Source organism: Hypanus sabinus, chromosome 8 (assembly GCF_030144855.1).
Source record: "Hypanus sabinus isolate sHypSab1 chromosome 8, sHypSab1.hap1, whole genome shotgun sequence".
In the NCBI taxonomy this organism is placed as follows: domain Eukaryota; kingdom Metazoa; phylum Chordata; class Chondrichthyes; order Myliobatiformes; family Dasyatidae; genus Hypanus; species Hypanus sabinus.
Genome location: NC_082713.1, coordinates 129,206,533 through 129,231,258, shown reverse-complemented (window position 1 = coordinate 129,231,258; position 24,726 = coordinate 129,206,533). Strand labels below are relative to the sequence as shown.

The window sequence follows — 24,726 nt, the reverse complement described above, 5'->3', positions numbered from 1 at the left end:
ACAAGTGAAGGAATTCTTGGTTTTCAAAAGATATTGAGGCCCTGTTTGAGAAAAAGAAGGTGCATAGCAGGTACAGGCAGGTACGTACAAACGAAGTACTTACTTTGAATAAGAAAAGCAAGAGAACAGTTAAAGAAATCAGGATGGCTAAAAGGAAGAATGAAGCTGCCCTAACAGACAACATGAAGAGGAATCCTAAGGGCTTCTACATATATGTTAAGACCAATAGATTGCAAGGGAAAAAATATTGTTCCTCTGAAAAATCAGAATAGTAATCTATGCATAGAGCCATAAGACTTGGGGGACATCTTAAAACGACTGCTTGCAGCTGCATTTACTTGAGAGACAGACAGAGTCTATAGAAGTGAGGCCAAGCAACAGTGAAGTTGTGGACCCTATACAGAATACAGAGGAGATGTTTGCTGTCTTGAGGCAAATTAGGATGGATGAATCCCAGGACCTGACAAAGTGTTCCCTCGGACCCTGTGGGAGGCAAGTGCAGAAACTGCAGTGACCCTAGCAGGAATTTAAATCATCCATCCTCAGTGCCATGGATTTGAGGATAGCAAGTGATGTTCTGCTGTTTAAGAAAGGCTCTAAAAATAAACCAGGAAATCACAGACATGGACTCATTAGGGATAGTCAGAATGGCTTTGTGCACGGCAGTTCATGTCTAACCAAAGTTATAGTTTTTCAAAGAAGTTACCAGGAAAGTTGATGAAGGCAAGGCAGTGGATGTTGCCTGCATGGACTTTAGGAAGGCATTTGACTAGGTCCCACTGGGAAGTTGGTCAAGAAGGTTCAGTTGCTTGGCATTCAAGATGAGGTAATAATTAGATTAGATCTCGGCTTTGTGGGAGAAGCCAGAGAGTGGTAGTAGATGGTTACCTCTCTGAATGGAGGCCTGTGACAAGTGGAGTGCCACAGCGATCAGTGCTGGGTCCACTGTTGTTTGTCATCTATATTAATGATCTGGATGATAATGTGGTTAACTGGGACAGCAAATTTGCAGATGATATCAAGATTACGGGTGTAGTGGAGAGCGAAGAAGACTATCAGAGCTTGCAACTGGATCTGGACCAAATGGAAAAATGGCTGAAAAATGGTAGTTAGAATGGTAGTTAGTAGTAGTCAGAACGGCTCATAACAAAATTATGAGGGTTATAGATAGGGTAAATGCAAGCAGGCATTTTCCACTGAGGTTGGGTGGGACTACAACTAAGTCATAGGTTAAGGGTGAAAAGTGAAAAGTTTAAGGGGAACATGAAGGGAAACTTATTCACTCAGAGGATCGTGAGAATGTAGAACAAGCTGCCAGCACAAGTGGAGCATATGAGCTTGATTTCAACAACACTTAAGAGAAGTTCAGGTAGGTAGGGATACGGATGCTATGGTCCAGGTCGATGGGACTAAGCAGCTTAAATGATTTCAGCATGGATTAAATGGGCCAAAGTGCCTGCTTCTATGCTGTACTTTTTTATTACTCTATGACTGCAAGAGCAAAGTGAGCTGCCTCAATTATCACCCAGTAGCACTCACGTATATTGTAATGAAGTGCTTTCAGTGTTGTCATAGCTAGAATTAACTCCTGCCTGTGCAAGGACCAGGACCAAATGCAATTTGCCTATCACCACATGTCTACAACAGATGCAATTCCCTGGCTCTCCACTCAGCCTTGGACTATCTAGACAACAGCAACATCAATGTCAGGCTACAGTTTATTGATTACAGCTCAGCTTTCAACACCACCATCTCCTCAATACTAACCAACAGGTTTCAAAACTTGAGCATCTGTACCGCATGTTCAACTAGGTTCTTAGCTTCCTCATCTGGAGACCACAATCAGCCCGAATTGGAAAAAACACCTCCTCCTCGCTGACAATTAGCACAGGCACACCTCAAGGATGCGTGCTTAGCCCAATGCTGCTTCTCTCTCTGCACCCACAACTATGAGACTATGCACAACTCGAGTGCCATCTATAAATTCACCGATGACACAACTGGTTATTGGCAGAATCTTAGAAGGTGACAAGGGGGCATGCAGAAGTGACACAGATCAGCTGGTTGGTTGGTGTTTCAACAACAACCTTGCACTCAACATCAGTAAAACCCAGATAATGATTGTGTACTTCAAGATGGGGAAATTGGGTGAACACACAACCACTCTTCCCTCTAAGCTGTGCGGGTGGGCAGTTGAGCAGTAACTGAAATGCTCCCATGCATTTAGCCTTTGTTGTCATACAGATGGATGGCTGGAATCAGTACACTTAACTTTTATATAATGTTAATATTAAAGTGCCACGCAGCTTTCAGGCCACGTAAAATTTCCTGCTCAGAACAATGGTTGGTATGTGCAGCTGTAAAAGGAATTAGAGAAAATGTTCCACACAGTAGTTCTCACCAAGGGGCCAACAGTGGAAAGAGTGAGCAGCTCCAAGTCCCTGGGTGTCACTATCTCTGAAGACCTATCCAGGGCCCAACATACTGATGAAACTACAAAAGCTGCATGCCAACAGCAATATTCCATTGGGAGTTTGAGGAGATTTTGTATGTCCCCAAAGATGCTAGCAAATTTCTACAGATGTACCATGGAGAGCATTCTGATTGGTTGCACTGTCATCTGGTAAGGAGGCGCCAATACATACGATTGGAAATGGCTGCAGAGGGACGTAAACTCAACCAGCTCCAACATGACCATCATCAAGAACACCTTCAAAAGGCAATGCCATAAGAAAGCAGCATCTATCTAAAAGGACTCTAACCATCCGGAGTCTTTTCTCACTACTACCATCAATGGTGTACTGGATCCTGAAGGTATACACTCAACATTTTAGGAATAGCTTCTTCTTTGCCACCACCAGATTTCAGAATGGTCCATTAATCCATGCACACAACCTCACCAAGTTGCAATATTTATTTATTTATTGTTTTATATATTCTTATTATAATTAATAATATTTATGTATTAGTGTATTGCTGCCACAAAACAACAAATTTCATAACCCATGTCAGTGATAATAAACCTGATTCTAATTCTGAACAGGGCAATCATTTTTACACAAGATAAATCACCCAAGAAACAAGAGTGACCAAAACTGTGTTGTCAGCTTTAAACATTTTTCTCATGAATTGAACATTTTACATTATTTCAAAGATTTACCTAATTATTCACCTGAAAGCTAAAAGGACACAAAGTAGCTTCAGTTTAAATACTTTCAATGTAAATTCATCAGTAGCACAAATCTGGCGAAGTACCTCCTCCTCCACAAACCAAATAATTATCTTAACTCAACACTGAAGCAATTAGCAAACCCGCTAGAAATATTACTTGATGTGTTCCATCTGGATACTAATCAAGAAACTTCTGTTGACCAACAATAATTAAACATCACCAAAGTTTCTTGCTTTTTAAGTATAATAGATGGCAAGTTATCCAGTGTAAGTCAACAAATGCAGAGAATTCATGGAATGCATTCATTACTTCAGTTGAGACAGGACAGCTTTAGCAGCGTCCTTCCTCAAATGCTCATCAGTGCCACTAGGGCACAATCCAGCTACAAAAAAAAAATTCCCTAAGCAATTCAGAATTCATTTCAAACAGCATAAATAATGCCTGAAGGCACCTCATTAATCTGCACAAGTGCATATGACAAGGTGTATCCAGAGATACCGGCCACGTGACAGATGCACTGCCACCTGGCTGGTCGGAGGACACACCACATGCCAATCAACATTTGGTCCCTCCCAACTAATCAATGCACACCTAAATTATTGGTCACCTTAATTGGATTATCTCGCCCAGCCCCATGCTTTAAAAGGTGAGACTTGGCCTTGGCTAGCCCTCTCTTACAGACCACCACATTGGAGGTAAGTGCATTGATTTATGCTTGGGAAGGTTTATCGTTTGTCCTGGTAAGAGAGCCGCAGCTATCCAAGGTCAAAGGGGATAGTTGTTGTAGTGCTTTTCCCTTGTTCTTTGTTTGTGTAACTGTACCCTGTCCCCACACCAATTCCTGTGTATTGTAGTTGCTTGTGATGACCTGACTTCCCCTTGTAAATAAATTCCTTATTATTAAAACTGTGCATGTCCAGGCCTCTACTGTTGAGACTCAAAGAACCAGTTATTTTTCCATCACAACATTTGGAGCTGCGAGTAGGGTCTCATAGGTTTTGGCTGGACACAAGCACAGGGGATAATGTTGTGGAATAAGGGGAAGAAAGCTAGTACAGGCACCCAGGATAAGAACCCCAGGTGGGCTGATGAAAAGGAGGGATTTGAGAGTCTAGCCAGCATGCTGGCAGACCATGGAAAACCAGTGGACTGGTCTGTGCAGTTAGAGCCCTGTGGAGAGAAGCTGGGCCATCATGTGGTCTCCCTCCTGAAGGAATCATGGTTCCCCAAAGCCAAGGGGAGTCAAAGGGGTGCCTTCTGGTTGTTTGCGTCCCTGCTGAGACGCCAGGTTAGAATTACTGATCACCTGCAGCACTTGTGTGGTCAGAAGGACAGGGAAATTGAAGACCTCAGTCAGTGTTGTTGCACGCTGAAGGAAGCAGCACAGGCTGCCCAGGCCTGAGCCAATGACCTTGAAGTTAGGGGAACTGAACTTGCCTGTCGCCTCATAAAACTTCAGCAGGCCAGGGCAGTCCGTCGGTCTGGCTGGCAGCCGGACCCATTAAAGATTCGAACCTTAGTCCAGTGTGGCGACAAGCTGGACACATGGCTGGGGGATGGGGACATCTGGCTGGATAGTGACGATGAGGGGATGCCCGAGGAACCAAGGTCCCACAACCACCATTCCCCCTTCTCACCCGAGCTCCAACATGCCCAACCCGTCACCACGCGGTCCCAGGTTCACCGCAGGGAGGAAGGGAATGAGGGGGAGACGGCCGGACCTTCCCCTAGTCACTCCGAAACCACGGATACCCGGGACTTCTCCCCCGAGGAGCTGACCCAGTTGGCGGATCGCTACCGCCAATGACCAGGCGAGCACTTTGCGGCCTGGCTGCTCCAGCTGTGGGACGGGGGGGCCCAACCTCAGCCTCTCCCATCAGGAGGCAAGCGCCCTGGGAAGCCTCTCTGACCAGCAGAGCATAAACAATGCACTGCGGGCACCACAAGCAGAAATCCGCGACGGCACAACCCTGTGGGATCGGGTAGTGACCGCGTTACGAGCTCGCTATCCCACACTTCTGGAGTGGGATCTACACGGGTGCCCGCAATGGGGTACGGACAGTGAGGGCACCCGGGTTATCAGGGAATGGGCACTGGTCAACGGCATCTATCAAGGTGCCTGTGACCGTAACTTCCTTGAAAACACATGAGTGACCGGTGCCCTAGTGGAATACTTGGCCACTACCGCACGCCCCGATCTGAGGTCTGTAATCTTGCCCCTCATGGCACCAGCCAGCGGTAGGACTGTACGGGATGCCATCACTCTCCTTTAGGGATTAGAATATATGTAGAGGGGGGCACCTACGCAGGTCTGGAAGACCGAGACAAGGGCCCTAGACTACCCCTCTCAGAAATACACGCAGGCAGCTGTACACGGACCTGCTGCTTGCAGAGGTGGATCGTAACCAGATAGATGGCATCCCCACCCCCAACCTATATGCCCTGTGGAAGGAGCATTGCAGGGGGAAGACTACTTACAAAAAGACCACCCACACCGAGCCACCCTCCGTGGCTCCCCTGCCCGAAACTGTCTCGAAGGCCCTCAAGACAGCTCGTCAGGCAGGAAATGTCCCACCTCCACCAGCAAAGTGCCTCACCCCCGGCATGGCAGCCCTCTTTCCCCCCCCCCCCCCCCATAGGATGAAGGCCAGGGCCCCCGGCGCATTTGCTCTCTCGCCCTTTCCCACCCGGGGGACCTGAGGCCACATAAACCCTTCACCGTACATTGGGGAAAGGGAGGTGGATGGCGCTTGTCGACACAGGTGCCCAGCACACGATTATCCCAGGCAATCCTGCCTTATGGAGGGGAACGGACATGCAGATAGAGGGATTGGGGGGCTCCCTGTTACCAGCTAGGGAGGTCACCCTTCGCTTAGCCATAGGCAACCATTCCCCCAGATGTGTACAAGTCTTTATTGCCTCCTCCCCGGAATGTATCCTCGGGATCAATGTTTTAAAGGGACAATCACTTGAAACAAACAGGGGCAAGTTCACCTTCAGCATTGCGCAAGCCACTATTGTCGTCGGGGCAGCTAAGTGGGAGCCAATTGTTATTCCCCCTCCCTCCAAGATCATCTGTAACAGTCAGTACAGAGTGCCAGGGGGGGGGGGGGGGGCACCAATAAATCGCAGACTCCATTCAAGCCCTGTTACGGGAGGTAATTATTAGAACCGCTGCCTCACCTTTCAATAGCCCCATTTGGCCCGTCCGTAAGAGGAACGGCTCCTGGCGGATGACCGTTGATTATAGGCAATTGATCAAGGCTGCACCCCCCCACCCCACCTCGCCGCCGCTGTACCTGACATTGTCACCCTTATTGAAGACATCGCAGGTCGTCCCCGTAAACCCTGGTACGCTCTTGTTGATTTAGCGAATGCATTTTTCTCGATTCCCCTGCACTCAGATAGCCAAGACCAGTTTGCCTTTACTTAGGATAGCAGACAATACACATTTAATCGCCTGCCCCAAGGCTATATTTATAGCCCCACAATCTGCTACGGCCTTGTCTCCCGCGATTTACACAACATCCAATTCCCACCGGAGATTTCGATTGCCTATTATATAGACGATATCCTTCTCCAAGGCCCTTCTGACACCATTGTGTCAAAGGCCCTTCACATGCTAATCGAATCTCTCAGGGGACGGGGCTGGGCCATTAATATGGAAAAAATACAGGGCCCCAGCCAGGGTGTCATTTTCCTTGGAGTACAATGGAACTCCGGGCACAGAAGCATGCCCGATGCCGCCAAAAATAAAATTTTAAATTTTGCCGTCCCCTCGAATAAAACTGACACACAGAGATTCATGGGGTTCCTGGGCTATTGGCGGCAGCATATACCCCACTTGACCATGCTTCTCCGGCTGCTCTATAGGATCTCCAGGAAAAAATCCACATTTCTCTGGGGGGCCAGAGGAACAGGCTGCCTTTGATACGGTAAAAATAGCGGTGGAACAAGCCATGCCACTTTCTTCCCGCCAGGTGGGTCTGCCTTTTGAGTTACAGGTCTCAGCGAGCGAGACGGTTGCCGAATGGAGCCTCTGGCAGAAGACCCCAGGGCATAGTGTCCCCCTCGGTTTCTGGACTAAGTCCCTACCTGAAGCAGCGGTGCGCTACAGCCCCTTTGAGCGCCAGCTACTAGCCCGCTACCTGGCGCTCCTCGCCACAGAACAGCAAACCGGCACCGACCCTGTTGTCCTTCGACCCCATCTCCCCATAATGCGATGGGTCAAGTCCCCCGATTCTACCCACAAGGAGGGTTGTGCCCAGAGGTCCTCCATTGTCAAGTGGAAGTGGTACATCGTGGACCAGGCTGAGCCCGGTCCTGAAGGAGTCAGCCACCTCAATGAACAAGTCATGGCTTTCCCCCAGTCCCAGGACCCTGCCCCGGATATCCCCGAGGTACAACCCTCCCCAGCATGTTGGGGTCAACCCTTCGATTCCCTCGACCCCGACAGCAAACTGCACGCCTGATTCACAGACGGCTCTAGCCGCTGGAAAGGGGGTAAACGATTTTGGAAAGCGGCAGCACTTCATCCTGCCACGGGTAGAATTTTAACCACCGAGGGAGAGGGGGGGTTCCAGTCAATTTGCCGAGCTGGTGGCAGTAGCTCTCACCCTCCAAAACACTACCGGACCAGTCCACATCTAGACTGACTCCTGGGCAGTCGCAAACGGCATTGCAGCGTGAATGGCCCAGTGGCAAGACATGGGGTGGTAAATACACGGACGTCCCCTCTGGGGACAGCACCACTGGCGTTTCATTTGGGACCAGGCTACCCACAGAAAAATTTCTGTCCACCATGTGAATGCCCATACCCTGAAAGATACTGAAGAGGCAACGTTTAACGCTGCTGTGGACCAGGCTGCCCAAATATCATCTGCCACCACTTCCACCCCTGACACAGACCCCAGTGCACTAGCTGCGTGGGCATGCCGCAAAGGTGGCTTGCGGTGCTGGGCTGAACAATTCGGTGTCGCCTTGACACTCGATCAATGTAAAACCTCTGTAGATAACTGCCCCATCTGCCAGCTAGTCAAGCCACGGGACTGGCTGATAGGGCCACCGCGGTGGCCACATTCGTCGCGGCACGGGAGCGGGTCAGGTATGGCAAATTGATTATATTGGACTGCTCCTGCGACAGAATAAGAAGCAGTATGTCCTCACGATGGTGGACACATACTCGGGTGTCCTGGTGGTGGTGCCCTGTGAGAGGGCCGACCAGAACGGCACCATCAGAGGATTACAGCACCTCTCCTCTCTCTATGGGGTCCCATGGGAGGTACAATCTGATCAGGGCTCACACTTTGCTGGGACCAAAGCCCAGACCTGGGCGGATGAGGCGGGGATCTTGTGGCTGTTCCATATACCCCACCACCCCCAGGCATCGGACTTAATTGAAAGAATGAATGGCCTGCTCAAGGAAAAAATACGCACTCTGACACCCTCTCGCACGCTGCAGGGGTGGCTAAGTGTCCTTTAGCAGGCCGTCGACCAGTTAAAAACACGGTCCACTAGCCAAGGGGGATCCCCACTGGCCCGATACCTGACACAGTCCCCATCTCCCGACTGGGAATCCACTGAACCCCCCGAGACCGAGGACTCGGGCAGAGTATGGATCCGACAGCCACAGAGCCTCCCCAGAAAGGGAGAAATTGTTGCGCGTGGTCCAGGGGACACCCACTGGGTTGCCATTCCGGGCAAATCTGATTTGTCCTATATACATACCCGGCATTTAACCAGACGGGAATGAGTTTCCTCCTACACCTACCCCCACCCCTCCACCCCCGTCTCCCTCTACAGGACAATGGTGAGACTCCAGTCATCCCTCCTGGTCGCTGCGATGCTCGGCTCCGTGACAGCTGCCAACACCTTCCTCAGGGTCGCTTACGAGTTTGCCAGCAACACCAACAGATCGGACTGCTGGATCTGCTTGTGGGCCCCAGCACATGCCGATGATACGCTGCCACTCACGCCGACCCCACTGGATGACATTGAGATGAACTGTTTACACAGACTGTTTGCTCCTGCTGGTTTTGGCATATCTGTTTGGGGGAGCCCTGCTGGCAGTCCCCCACCACTCTCCTCCCCACTACACAACATCTCATCCCTTGACCCCCGATAGGGTGGGTGCTTCAGGAACTGGTATTTCCCTCCCTACAATCTGACCTCCACCCGAGTCCCCACCCTCAGAGTTATTCCACAGCCACTGAGTATACCTAACAAATGCTGGTGCAGACTCCGCAATGCACACACTTCTAACTTTTCCGTTGGTCACATCAACTGTCAGTGAAACTGGTACCCGGGTGCCCCAGTGACCACAGCTGACGATGCTGCTAAGCCGGGAGCTCCCAGGACTAAACGGGACCCACTGGATCTGTGGCCACCGCGCCTACCTGTGGCTCCCCACGAGCTGGTACGGCTGCTGCTTTCCAGCATATGTGGTGCCCTTCATTCCCCCCCCCCCCGAATGACCTTGGGGAGCATCCGGTGTACAGCGGCCACCGGGACAAGAGGGCCATTACAGAGGCAGAGAGGTTCTGGATGATAGCCTTTCTCAGTTATGGTACGGCCCGGCTGTCCCGGGAGGTGATCCAGCTGACCAGTGTGCTCGAGACTCTGGCCAACGAGACGGCAGTGGCACTGCAACACACGGAGGATGCCCTCACCCAAACGGCGGCAGAACTGACAGCTGTCAGGATGGTCGCCCTGCAGAACAGAATGGCACTGGATTACCTACTCGCTGCTGATGGTGGAACATGTGCGGTGGTTGGTAAGGAATGCTGTACCTTTATCCCTGATGAGTCCAGCAACATCACTCACTTGGCCGCTCACATTCAGGACTCGGTGGCTAAAATTCAAAAATCAAAGGACCAGCTCTTCCAGCACAACACCTCATGGGGCAATTGGTGGCTGTTTGGGTCCCTAGGGGGGTGGTGGGCAACTGTCATTCACTGGTCCATCGCACTCATTCTTGTACTCACAGCCATTTCTATACCATGTTGCGCATGCCAGCTGATTGTGTCTCTGCATTTACTTAGCTGCTCAAAATTGGTTATTTCTGGTATGTGATTTTGTTCCACCCTCTTATGTGTGTTGGCTACGTGGTGCATCTTCCGAGGGGTGGAGTGTATCCAGAGATACTGGCCACGTGACAGATGCACTGCCACCTGGCTGGTCGGAGGACACATCACATGCCAATCAATATTTGGTCCCTCCCAACTAATCAATGCACACCTAAATTAATGGTCACCTTAATTGGATTATCTCGCCCAGCCCCATGCTATAAAAGGTGAGACTTGCCCTTGGCTAGCCCTCTCTTACAGACCACCACATTGGAGGTAAGTGCATTGATTTATGCTTGGGAAGGTCTATCGTTTGACCTGGTAAGGGAGCTGCAGCTATCCAAGGTCAAGGGGGATAGCTGTTGTAGTGCTTTTCCCTTGTTCTTTGTTTGTGTAACCGTACCCTGTCCCCACACTGCTTCCTGTGTATTGTGGTTGCTTGTGTTGACCCGACTTCCCCATGTAAATAAATTCCTTATTATTAAAACTGTGCGTGTCCAGGCCTCTACTGTTGACACTCAAAGAACCAGTTATTTTTCCATCACAACACAAGGTTAACACTCACCATCAAGGAACCCCACCATCCAGGCCATGCTGTCTTCTCACTGCTACCACTGGGCAGGAGGTACAGAACCTCCAGGTTCAGGAACAGTTAATACCTTTCAACCATAAGGCTCCTGAACCAGCATGGATAGCTTCACTCACCTCCAATCTGAACTGATTCCACCACCTACAGACTCACTTTCAAGGACTCTGCAGCTTATGTTGCTAGCAATTCTTATTTATTTATTTATCTGCTGATTTAATTATTTATTTATGTGACATTCATCTTGTTTTGCACATTGGTTGTTTGTCAGTCTTGTCTGTGTGTAGATTTGCATTCATTCCATTGTATTTATTTGTTCTATATTTGTTCTACTGTAAATACTGCAAGAAAATGAATCTCAAGGTAGTATATGGTGACATATTCGTAGTTTGACAATAAATTTACTTTGTATTTTGAATAGAAAGGAACCTCTTTTATGGCAACCCCATTCTATGATAATTTTCATGAGGAACAATTGGCATTGTTCCACTGCAAATACAAAAAAAAGCTGGACCTTTTAATTACAAAAAAAATCTTAGCTGGACTGGACTCAACATTTACTTTGAGTGAATATTTCACATAAAAAATTTAAGATTCCCACTTTTGACTGCTACTTAACAATGGAATTTTATCAGCAGAGTAAAATGAAGTTGTTGATAACTGAGTAGAAATGTCAAGTTTTAATACTGTACTTTCTATTGCTTTTCCTTTGTCTCCTTTCTTGTATTTTGTTGCAATCTATCAAAATCAAAAATATTGGATATACTCAACAGATTAGACATCTCCCTTCTTTCTGAAGGGAGAAACAGTTATGTTTCAAGTTCATGACTTTTCAGAACAGGAAGGAGTTAGAAAGCATGAATATTTTAAGTTATAAAGTTGGCAGAACTGGTAGAGAGTGAAGGGAATGTCTATGAAAGCATGGAGACAAAGAGGGTCGACATGATACCAAAGAAACTGGGTGACAGTCAGGAATGGGAAAGGGGTTAAGGAGCCAGTGGAGTGTAACCCTGTGGTCATCTCTCTCAATAACAGGTATGTCAATGTGGATACTGTTGGAGGGGATGACCTAACACAGGAAAGTCACAGTGGTCAGGTCTCTGACACTGAATCTGCCTCTGTGACTCAGAAGGGAAGGGGGTAAAAGAAGCTTGCTGTGATGATAGGGGATTAGTTAGTTTGGGGAACGGACAGGAGGTACTATGGGCGAGAACAAGATTCCCATATGGTATGTTGCCCCTCACCTCCACCCTGCACCCTCATGCCAGGACCCACATCTCCGATCGAGTCCTCAGCATTCTTAAGCCAGAGGGTGAACAACCAGAAGTTGTGGTCCATGTATGTACCAATGAGACAGGTAGGACCAGTGACGAGGCTCAGCATAGGGAGTTCAGGGAATTAGGTGCCAAGTTAAAGGGCAGGACTTCCAGGGTTGTGACCTCAGGATTGCTACCCTTGCTAGAGAGGCTAGAGCCAGGAAGATTGTAGTTTAATGTGGTTGAGGAGTTGGTGTAGTAAGGAGAACATAAGACTTTTGGATAATTGGGCTCCCTTCCCTGCACCTAAATAGCAACAGGTCCACATCATCTACTCCAGGCAGATTAGCTACAATAAACAACCCCAACCCCTCAACAATTGGGTCTTGGCTTCGGTCTCAAACCTTCATTATTGACCTCATGACACTGATCACAGGACTTCCAACACCTAGACTTGCTGACCTGGAGTTCTCAGCCTCATAAGCATCAGACTCCAACTCCAGGACATTCTGACATTGGACCCTGACTTCTGGGCTCATCAACTTCAGCTTTAACCTTAAGGCTTGGACCGCACAGACCTCCAATCCTGGGACCTGATGACTTGGAAAGACTTGCTGACCTGGTGATAACCTATCCTTGTCTACGGGCTTGCCTTTATCGGTCATTAACCATAGGGATCACTGGCCTTCCTCTGAGCACCTATCACTGACATCTGTCTACAAGGATAACTAGCCTTCTACTGCAGAGCTCTCCAAGCTGGACTCCATCTCTAATCCTTAACCTGTTCCCTAATTCCCTGTGCCACCCCCAAAAGCATCCTTACTATAAAACAACATAGTCTGAGATATGACCTTGACAGACACTGCAGATCGGTGTCTCTTGACCAGAATCTCATCATTGACATATAATCTATACCTCTGCCTAGATTTCATTCCAGCAGTTTCACGGCAACTTCCACCAATATTAAAATAATCTGGGTCAAGAAAATATTATTCTCCAAAATAAGTTTTAGTGCCCCAAGGACTATATTTAAAAAACTGTCTCATATTGAAAGCCTAGTTCTTAACCTATCAACAAAAAAAAGATCATTTTTAGATGCTCAGCAAATTCATATTGGAGTATCCCTCAAATTACCAAAAATCTTATTTAAATAGTTAATTTTTAAAAATCAGTATTAACTACATTAATCAAATGTAATTACATTCTGGACTATTTTGTTTTAAACCACTCTTGATATTGCAATAAAGCCTCAAACCCAGATACAGAATGCATTGACTGTTAACTTGAAATAAAAGTACTGACCTCCATAATTCAGGTATTATGCTCCACAACTTCTGATCAAACTGCACTAGGTATGTGTGCTTTAAACAAAATGACAAATAGTTTAGCCAATATTGAGAACTATTCATACTTTGCACAATTTAAAAAATTTGTGGAGCATCAGAATTTAGCATAAAATCCTAAAATCAGCTTCAAAACAAAATCACTCTCGTTCATAGTGCTACACACAAATTTACCATCAAAATGTTCCTCCCACAAAAAAAACCTGGACTGTTCCAACGCTCAGTCTAACTCATAACAAACCTATTTTGTTGCTTGAGAATTTGCGTAGGTATTGAAGTGCCCCATTGTTCAGCAACAAAAACAAGCCAAGCTGTTTGCTGTTTTTTTCCTTAAGACTGTGCATGAGATGTGGTTCCACAAACATGAAGAGCCCTTCAGCAGTTCACCGAAGTAAATCATTTTTATATTTGAAATGGTTGTAGAAACTGACACATACTGCCAAGCAAAAAGTTCTGGACAACGATTTGGAATAGGAATCTTGCTGATTGTTAGTTCAAATTTCAAAGCAACCCCAGTTGTAGTTAGCCTATTCAGTACAAAATCAGGACTTGGTACTTTAAACTATGTGGCTCAGACCAATAATTCAAAATTCTCTTTACTTGTTAAACCAATTGAAAAACTTGTCAAAATTTTACCAGCATTCTTAACTTACTGATTTATAGAATTTTTTTTTGCATGAAAAGAGGCTATTTGGCCTGTTAAATCTACAGAGACTCTACACAAGAGCAGTCCAAATACTATCGCTCCCGTGCCTTCTCAAAAGTTGTCCAGCTTTTTAAAATAAATGCTATAATGAATACATCTCCATGAATGCCCTTGGTGTGGGGGGGGGGGTTAGAAATTCCTTTTGTCATTTTACCTCTTTTCCCTACCACCTTCAAGCAATATTTGCAAATGCTAACTCTTCCAATATAGGGAACAGGTACCCCCCGCCAATCAGTGCCACCTACCAGTTTTTAACCCATACAGAAGTTTAATCATATTTTCCTATGCTAAGACCAATTCACCATCTTCTTGCTTGCTAAGGATTTTTGTAAAGAGCACATTTAGTACATCTTCCATGCACTCTGTATTCACAAAATTTACTGTTGAGCCTCACCTGTCTTCTTACAACCTTTTTTCAGTTTACACATTTGTAGAATATTTTGGACCATATTTGCTAACATATCACTCTTTGCATTTCTCCCCCTTTTTCACTTCCCTTCTGGCTTTGGGTAATCAGCCTGGTTCTCACTTGTGCAACAGCCATATGTTTCTTTTTCTCCAACTCTATTTCAGTCTCTAGACTTTTAGTTATCCATTGAGCTCCAGCTTTACTTTACCTACACTACTCCTGCATGGGAATGTCCCTGGACTGTTGCTGAAACATGAGCAACAAACAATCTGTTGGAAGAACTCAGCAGGTCAAACAGGTGGGAAGAAAGGAACTGTTAACATTTTGGGTCAACAAACTGTAAGGACTGAGAGCAGAGAGGCAAGATGAACATGTTCAGCTTAAAGGCCTCACACTGTTCAATTAATCACAGTGTGATTCCAGTTTACCTGGATCAGATCAGTTATCTCTAAAAGACTAACTCTCAATGGCTATTTTTGCCTGAGAATATATTTTCTATTGCTGCACAAAACCTTTTGATATTATGTTTACTGCTTCTTAGATATTCATCCGTAAAGGGCAAGGTTGAATAAGTTAGGGCTTTATTCCTGGAACATATAAGAATAAGGGGAGATTTGATAGAGGTATAAAAATTACAAGGGATATAGATAGTTAAAGCAAGCAAGTTTTTTTTCCAGAGGTGGGGTGAGACTGGAACTATCAGTCATAGATTAAAGGTGAAAGGTGAGCACGTGGGAGAACTTCTTCACTCGGAGCTCGATGAGAGTGTGGTACCAGCTGCTGGCGGAAGTGGTAGATGCGATTTCAACATTTAAGCAAAACTTATGTAAGAATATCGATGGGAGGGGTATGGAATGCTGTGGTCCAGGTGCAGGTCAAAGTGACTAGGCAGAATAGCTTGGCATGAACTCAGTGGGCCAAAGGGTCTGTTTCTATGTTGTAGTGCTCAATAACACTATTCTTCCACTGTCCCTTACTCTTTTCCCAGAACCAACACCCTTTTCCTTGTTTGGTGTGAAGCATACTGATCATGAAAGTTATTTCTCCCACTACATGCCCTCATATATAGCCATCCTAGTTCAGCTGAAGTCTCCTATTGCCACTCATATATTGCTTTTGAGCATTTCAACAATTTCCTTGTAAATTTACTGCTCAATAGACTTCCTACCAGTATGTGGTACGTAGAATAGAACCAGCAAGTATAATTGCATCTCTATATTACATCAGTGACTACATTTCAAAAATACTTAGTTGGTAGTAAAACTCTTGAAGGTAGTTCAAGGTCATGAAAACACAATCATTAGAATTTTTTTTACGTGGGTGTCATCCTTCAAAGGAAATAATTGGGGAAAGAGTGCTTTGTTGCTGTTGGAATACATATTAGGTTACCACTTAAGGAAAGTTGGAACAGAAGAATCCATATGCAGATGCAGATCCTCCCTAGCTTACAAATACCTAATTTATGTACAACCCATAGGTATGAACAAACCTCTGACAGAGAGCAACAATGTGGCTTCACCATCTGCTGTGGGGTTGCACGCATCTTCATTCATTTTGGTTTGCAGCCAAATTTCCAACTTGCTGTTTCAGATTTTGAACAACCCACGGTGTGGAACCCTGTTGTAACCTGAGTATGACCTGCCAAATGGTTCCTTGAAACCCTATTTTTAAATATTCTTCCAAGTACATATTGTTGGCAAGCCCAGCATGAATTCTCTGATTTGAATTGTCCTTGAACTTAGTTACTTGCTCCATCAGTTTAACATCAACCATATTCTATTGGTTCTGGGGTTACACACAGATCAATCCAAGTAAGGATGGCTAAGTACTTTCCCTGAAGGATGATCCATAGATTCATGCTCACTGTAAATTAATACTAGACTTTTCCCCTATATTTAATTAACAATATCAATCCACTAGCTGTCAATGATGAGATCTGAGCTCACTGCATGGTGACACACCCAAAAGAGTTGTTGCTTCACAGCTTCAGTGACCTGATTCACTCCTGACCTTTTAGAGCTGTCCATGTGGAGTTTGCATGCTCTCTTGTTTCTGTGTTGTAGTGCTCAATAACACTATTCTTCCACTGTCACTTACTCTTTTCCCAGAACCAAGTACAGCAGCACCCTTTTCCTTGTTTGGTGTGAAGCATACTGATAATGAAAGTTATTTCTCCCACTACATGCCCTCATATATAGCCATCCTAGTCCAAATGAAGTCTCCTATTGCCACTCATATATTGCTTTTGAGCATCTCAACAATTTCCTTGTAAATGTGATTTCCTCCAGGTGCTCCAATTTCCTTTCCCAAAAGCATACCACTGGGATAAATGGCCACTGTAAACTGGTGTACATGTGTACAGTAGAATCTGCAGGGAATTGATGTGGATGTGACGGGAGTAAAAAGGGATTTGAACAATTAATGTAAACAGATGCTTGACAGTCTGCCCATATTTGGTGGGCCAATGGGCCTGTTTACATGCTGTATAATACTCTATGACTAATTGTGGCACTTCAGATCACTAATCCAAGACTCCAGATTTCTAATCCAACCACATTACCACTACATCACCATATCCCTACTGATTGTACCATGTTCAACTGTAGCAGTCAGTTTTCCTAGCTGTAATTGCTCAGGGCATGGACTATTGCATCCAAACCCTATCATTCAATGTCTTAGATTTTGTCATGAGAACAACGTTTCTCCCAGCACAGCAAGTATTATGAATTTTCAAATGACGTTCTTTGAAAATCCAAGAGATTGCTCTCACAGCTCTTGACCAAAATGTATTGGAAAGTTAGCATTCACAAGACTACTAAATTCCAAAGCACTTTAATGTCAAATATTTTGTATTGATATTAATTTGACATGATAAGAGTTGTATATATATCGGGGGCCATGGTGCATAGTGGTTAGCACAATGCTATTACAGCTCAAGACGTCAGTTTGGAATTCCATTCCAATGCTGTCTGTAAGGAGTCAGTACATCCTCCCCGTAGAATGTGTGGGTTTCCTCCCACAGTTGAAAGATGTACTGGTTAGTAAGTTAATTGGTGATTGTAAATTGTCCTGTGATTAGGCTAGGGTTAAATTGGTGGGTTGCTAGGCATAGCAGCTGACTGGGCCAAAAGAGTCTGTTTTGTTCAGTGTCTCTAAATAAAACAAATTAATTGTAAATCTTACAGTACTACACTTTGTCATTGGGTGTATTAGTATAAGTGTATTGTATTACGTACCACGTTACTTTTTTGGATATTTGTACAATATATTTTCTACAAGTTGAACAGTGCAGCCAATTGGTACTATCAATCCACTATGAAGAATGCATTCTTTCCCACTAACGTGTGGTTTAAACAAAAGCGAGATCGAAGTACAGATTGAGTCGGTTTTTCTTTCAACAGATTATGCCTTTCCTGATGAAAGTTTCTTGCATTTCCCATTTTCATTTCATATTTCCAGCATTAGCAAGTTTTAAAAATTATTCTCCAATCAATATGATAGAACATTTTTTTCTTACTGCAGACATAAGCCACTTCCAATCACACTGCCTCCACATGAGCAGATATCTTGGGCAAGCAAGTTTAGGCACTTACAACCTAGCATAAAAATAATTCAGATACTGCAAAAATAAAGGAATATGGTTCACTTGTAAACCACAATTTATTCTGTGGCCATGGCAGAACTATTTTAAAATTGTTCTGCACATTTAGACTAAGTCCAACTGTAGAAGATGCACATCCTAGAGTCAGAATACTGCTAGTGCTAGAAAGGTGTAAATCTCTTCGTTCATTCAGCTCCAAGTTTGTAGAAATGCATGTGAAATAACTCCCCTCTTATTTTAAAACAAGCCGCAGAAAAGTGAGACAAATCTGCTCTAAACACTAGCATTTTCAGTTTGCTCCTGACAGCAGTGACTCTTGCTGGGAATTTCCACTGGCAACAATTGTTATCTCATTGGTAGATTTACTTGACATTTTGATGGTATCAGCAGCCACACACAGAAACACAGCTGAATCTCATCCTGCTTAAAACGGACACAGACAGCAAGCAACTTCGACTGGAATGCATGCACAAGAACAAAAAGCAGGAAATTGGGCTAATTTTCCCCTTCACCATCCAGAAATGGTAACTGCAAATTATGCCAGCAGCTCAAATGAAAACAACTAAACCAAAATAAATGAATTCAATTTGGGACCTGTGGTCTGTCTTAATAAAGGTGAAAGCATCACACAAATTAGTGCTATGAAATCAAAGAGTTTGGTGCTTGGCCTCAGATTTTTATAAGGAATAACAGAGCATTTTAATTATACATGTGATACTGTACAAAGTGCCAGTGTACCCTATTAATCAGGCCATCATGGTGAAAATGTAGTTATACTAATCAAAATAAAAATAATAAAAACGGATAGTTGAGCAAGCAGATGTCTCATTAACTCGCAATAATGAAATAAGACGATTTGTGGCACACAAATGTTATGGGATTAATGTTAAACTCCTGTATGTTGGCAGCAATTACATTACATTACCGAACAATTCTGCCAAGAGTCTATCAAACCTTATTAATTGAGAATAAAGCATCCATCAAAAAATACAGATTTTTAACTGTGGATTAAAGCAGAACACAGTCCTCAAAACAACAGTGGAAAGAATAATTGGTTTTTTGGATTATCTTGATTTTGATTTTAAACAGGAACACTATCACAAAGAATCAGAAAACTTATGGCACGCAAATGCTTGAACTGGTGGCAGGGATAGATGCTCACAACACTTCAATTGTCAAGGGATCAAAGGCTACTGGGGGTGGGGGGGGGGGGGAAGAGAGATGTCAGAGGCAAGTTCCTTATGCAGATAGCAGTGAATGTATGGAATGCCCTGCCAAGTGTGGTGGTAGAGGCAGATACATTAGGGGCATTTAAGAGACTCTTAGATAGGCACATGGACGATAGAAAAATGATAAGTTATGCAGGAGGGAAGGGTCAGATTAATCTTAAAATAAATTAAAAGGTTGGCACATTGTGGGCTGAAGGGCCAATACTATGGTACTGTATAGTATTCTGTTACTCTCCGTAGAATCTCACACAAGTTGACATGACCAGTTATATGCAAAATCCAGCCCATCACTACATGCCAACAGTTACTGTACAATCTTCATGATAAACCATGACAGAGGCAACCATTCAGCATACTAACAACATTGGTTTTCGTTATATTACTACTTTCATTGCCAGTACTCATTTTCCTGTTGCTCATATTCTACAAAAAAAGAGCAGCAATTAATTACATTATTAAAACAATGAATTATAAAGGTCGAAGCAGATATCTGGTATTTTCTAGTCCAACAGCATCTGTAGCACTGCATTTAATTTTGATCCAAACATTTAAACTAATCACACCCACTAAACCCATTAAGACGGCCAGTAGACATGTTTCTAAATCACAATATGGGAAGGGATAGGATTGCACTACACTCTAATTTATACACTTGGAAAATTCACATGCACAAAATGAATAAGGAGAAAAAAATGCAGAAAGATTTCGCAATCAACTGACTTCAACTACATCATTCTGCACTACAGTGAGCACTGCAGGGGTATCAATGAACCCAAGCAACTTCTGATATGCTAAGAAGGATGCTGATACTAAATCACATAAAAGCAGAAAAGCTAACAAGTTTTTCAGATGCAGGCAGAGGCTTTGATGAAAGGACCTACAATAGAAACATTTATCTCCTTTCATACTGTGTTGGCAGTATTTTTAATTTCAAATCACTAGTCCTTGCAGTTTTCTTTTTTAAATGGCCCAGAATTTTCAACAATTGCAACAAATCCGTCATTGTCACCTGCCTGCTCCAGCTTCTGCTGGTTTTCTAAACAGAGTATAAGCAGCAAGTTTAGTAATGAAACAGAAACCATAGGGCAAGCAAGACATGGAGTGGCAGCACAATGAAAATCTGAATCTGTACTTTAAACTTAAATGCGTGTCTATGAATTCAGGCCTTACCATTGCAGGAGATTATAAATGGATAATCTGAAAATATATTATTGACCTTCATCTTGACGAATTAGGAAGACAGAACATTTCGAATCATCTGCCTTCCAACTCATGGGGTGACTTTTGTGCATATCAAGTGATTAAGTGCATATCAAGTGATTTTGTGCATATCAAGTGATTAAGTGATACAGAGACCTTCCTGGAAAAGATGGGAGTGAATTGTCTGTGAATTACTTGAACATTAATTTATGACAAATTGAACAACAGTCAATAATAAAGTTTGATAAATGGCAAGCTATAAGAACAGCTGAGGCAAAGACCAGAAACCACAAGATGGCTCAGAGAGAGACCAGATACCACAGCAGCTTCCAAGCAGGTTGGACTTTCCAGGCTATTAAGGGATTCACAGCTTCCAAAAAATTATGATTTATACGGGGGCTTGGAAAAGTAAATTAAATTCTAAAGACAATTACATTCATTAAATGGTCTATGAACATATGATATTACAGTAATAAAACCAAAACAGCAGTAAAGGAAGTGATTACAAGAATCTTCAATACTTAATCTCTGCAACAACATTACATTTTTAACAACTGGGAGACTGAATTCAATTCAGTAATAAATCCCACAGGTCCCAGACCACAGAGTACAGCCCAAACTCTGTGGTTACGCAAAGCAACAGCATTCACTGTTGAGATTTAAGAAAGCTGCTCATAAAAATGTAACCACCTTTATATCATAGACTTTCCCTTTTCTACTTTCTAACAGGTATCAGATCAACAGGAGCCTTGGTAGCTGGGAGCTATAAAGTTAATAACATGCTTGACTAGCCAAATTAATGAAAAAATCTCTGACTGCAAGCAATTAAAAAGCATAATTTTATCTAAAATTTTAAACATTTTACATAACACAAAATAAACTGGAATATGCAGGATACTCTGAAATGTCACAAACTTAAAACATTGCATCTTAAAATATTTAGCAAGAGGAATGATTACACACACAGATATAAATTCCTTTTATGTTTCCTTGCATAGGATTTAATTAAAAAACTCTCACATCTCATGCAACAAGGGCTAACAACATTTATGTTTTTGTATTACAACTCTGAGATATATATATATATCAAGTTCCTGATTCTAGAAAAAGCTAAAAAAAACTGCAGTCTGTGGAGAAGAATAACTAACAGCAACCTCTACTTTCAATGTATACTTGAACTCCAGAAGTTGCTGTCATCTTCAAGCATAAAAGTGAATGCCCATGAAATCCACAATGTTGAGAGAACATCTGGAATCTTATTAATAATGTGCTCTATAGTTTATCATTTGAAACAATGAAATTTAAAGTATATAGAAAGAAACAGGTGGCATGATAGTGCAGTAATTAATGCTTCTGCCCAACAACTCCTGCATCTCAGGCACTTATCTGTCCACAGTTTGCATATCATCTCTGTGATCACATGGGCGTTCACTGGGTGTTCCAGTGTTTTTCCAAATCACAGAGAAATGCTGTTAGGTTAATGCAATTGTTCCTCCGTGTGTGTAAATGACAAAATAATCAGAGGGGAATTGGTGGGCTTGTGAAAGAAAACAAATTGAAGAGGTACAGGAGAACAGAATTGATGTAACCATCTTTACATCTCTGCTGAGATCCAGCATGTCAAGTAGCCTCGCTGTATCATGTAATTAGTAAGTGAAAAGAGTCAATATTGAAAAGAAAATTTTAAAAAAACTTTAATAGCACCCATCATAACCTCAGAACATTCCAAACTGCCTTTCTCTTGGGAACTATTTTCTTAAGTATAGTCAGAATTGCAATGTAGGTAACACGAAGTAATTTCTGCACACCCAGCCTCTTTACAAAATGCTAAGATAATTTCAGATGAAACTTTTAAAGTGCAATTCTGATTGCAGGAAACAAATTAGCTGGGTCAACAGAGATAATACCCAAATTTCCCTCCACTTTCTCCCTTCACTCTCTGCACTCAGTGTATCCTCATCTAACAATTCCAAACTACATCTCAACCTTCTCTTCTTGCTCCTTTCGGTTCATTGCTCTGTTCTTTCCTGTATCTTTCGCCTCCTATAAACTCTTCCATTCTCCTATCAATTTACTAAATTACATTCTGCCCTTGTCCTCATTAAAACCTTTGTTCCTGTGGTGTTGCCCCTCCCCCATTCTCCCACCCTATTCCTCCTCCTTGCCAGCCATTCTCTCACCAACAACTTCCATTTCCTATCAGAAACCCTTGTTTTCTGGTTTTGTTAATTTATTGTCTCCCATAGCCATCTTCCTGCAATTCTGCATTTTGAGTTTTAGAACAGTGCTAAACCCAATATTACCAATTTCTCATATGACAATCTTTGTGGCTTTGACTATGGCCCTATCCTTTCAAAACATCTACAGCCGCTGGTAAAATTGATCACTCAATTGCCCTCTAATTATCCTCTCCACTGTCTAACTCGTGAAACTGTCTTTACTTTGTTTTCTTGTCCATCAAATCACATTCAGAGAATCACCTGCAAGGGCTTCTCATCTCTCTTGTGCACCATTGTCTAGATAGCCCTCATGAAACTATATATAGCCATCTATTTCTAATACACTTCAGGAGCATAATGCCAGGACTGCACATAAGATGACAGCAGATTTATTTCACTTTTCTGGACTTCAGCAACAGTTGGAATACTGAGGACGAAGTTGATCCTAAAACATTGAGTGTGTGTCTTCAGGCATCTGTATTTCCTCCATGATGGCAGTAATGAAAAGAGGGTATGTGTTGGGTGGAGGGAGTCTTTAATGATGGATGTTGCCTTTTTGAGGCAGTGACTTTTGAAGATGTCCTTGATGGTAAGCAGGTTCTTGCCCATGATGGAGCTGGCTGAGTTTACAACCCTGTTCAGCTTTATTTGATCCTGTGCAGTGGCCCCTCCATACCAGACAGTGATACAACAGGTCAGAATGCTTTCCACAGTACATCTGTAGAATTTTGCTGGAGTCTTTGGTGACATACCAAAACTCTTCAAACTCCTAATGAAATATAGCCACTGTCATGCCTTCTTCTTAACTGCATCAAAATGCTGGGCCCAAGATAGATCTTCAGAGATGTTAACACCCAAAACCTTGAAACTGCTTGCCCTTTCCACTGCAGATCCCTCGATGAGGACTAGTGTTCCCTTGACTCCCTCTTCCTTAAATCCACAATCAACTCCCTGGTCTTACTAATTTTGATATTGCGACATCACTCAACCAGCTGATCTATCTCACTAACTCCTGTATGTCTCCTCATCACCGTCTGAAATTCTGCCACCAACAGTTGTATCATCAGTGAATTTATAGATAGCGTTTACATTGTGTCTAGCCACACATTAATGGGTGCAGAGAGAGTAGAGCAGCGAGCATGCATCCTTGAGGTTTTTGATGGTCAGCGAGGAAGAAATGTTATTCCCAATCTACACAGACTGTAGTTTCCCAGTGAGGAAGCAATGATTCAGCTGAAGAGGGAGGTACAGAACTAAAACTTATTGATGAGTACTGAGGAGATGATGGTGTTGAATGCTGAGCTGTAATCAATAAACAGCAGCCAGACATAGGTGTTGCTGTTGTCCAGGTGGTCCAAGACCAAGTGAAGAGCCAGTGAGACTGCATCTGCTGTAAACCTGATTGTGGTAGGCAAATTGCAGCAGGTCCATGTCCTTGCTTAGGCATAATTTAATTCTAGTCATGATTAACCTCTCAAAGAAACTTCATCACAGTCAATATAAGTGACAAAACATGTTCTGCTCTCCATATCTTAAACTTGTTCATTATTCTTGTGTTTGTTAACTTACTCTGGTTCACATACCATAAAACATCAATTTTAAAATCTTACTCTTGGTTTTCAATGAATTTGAAAATACATCCACTTCCAACCCTTAAAATCATAATCTCAGTTCTCCATTCTTCTGCATCTCAGATTTTGGCTGCCAAGGCTTTAGCTTCAGAGTTCCCTTCCTAAACTTATCTCCTTAGTCAAGTCTTAATCATTAGACTGATATCATTTTATAATGGTTGATGTATTTCTTTTTCTTAGTCACTATTCCTGAATTAAGATTTTTCAGTATGTCAGAATTACTAAATAAATACAAGTAGAATGAAGCAAGGAAGAAAGTGAATTAAGAGAGAAGACCAAATGAAAAAAAGAAAATATATTTTATGCTAAA

At 43.5% G+C, this 24,726-nt stretch overlaps 1 protein-coding gene across 3 annotated transcripts in view; it reads right to left on the bottom strand.

Moving 5' to 3' along the window:
• The window catches only part of ipo8 (importin 8), a 111,021-nt gene that overhangs the window by 81,581 nt on the left and 4,714 nt on the right, over positions 1–24,726 (bottom strand). Inside the window, exon 2 of one of the 3 annotated variants that reach the window (XM_059977824.1) lies at positions 13,381–13,439. The exons of the other annotated variants lie outside the window; for them this stretch is intronic. Within the exon in view, the coding sequence (XP_059833807.1) occupies positions 13,381–13,386 (6 nt within the window). The 5' untranslated portion in view covers positions 13,387–13,439. The remainder of the gene's footprint in view (positions 1–13,380; positions 13,440–24,726) is intronic. 3 annotated transcript variants of the gene reach the window in all.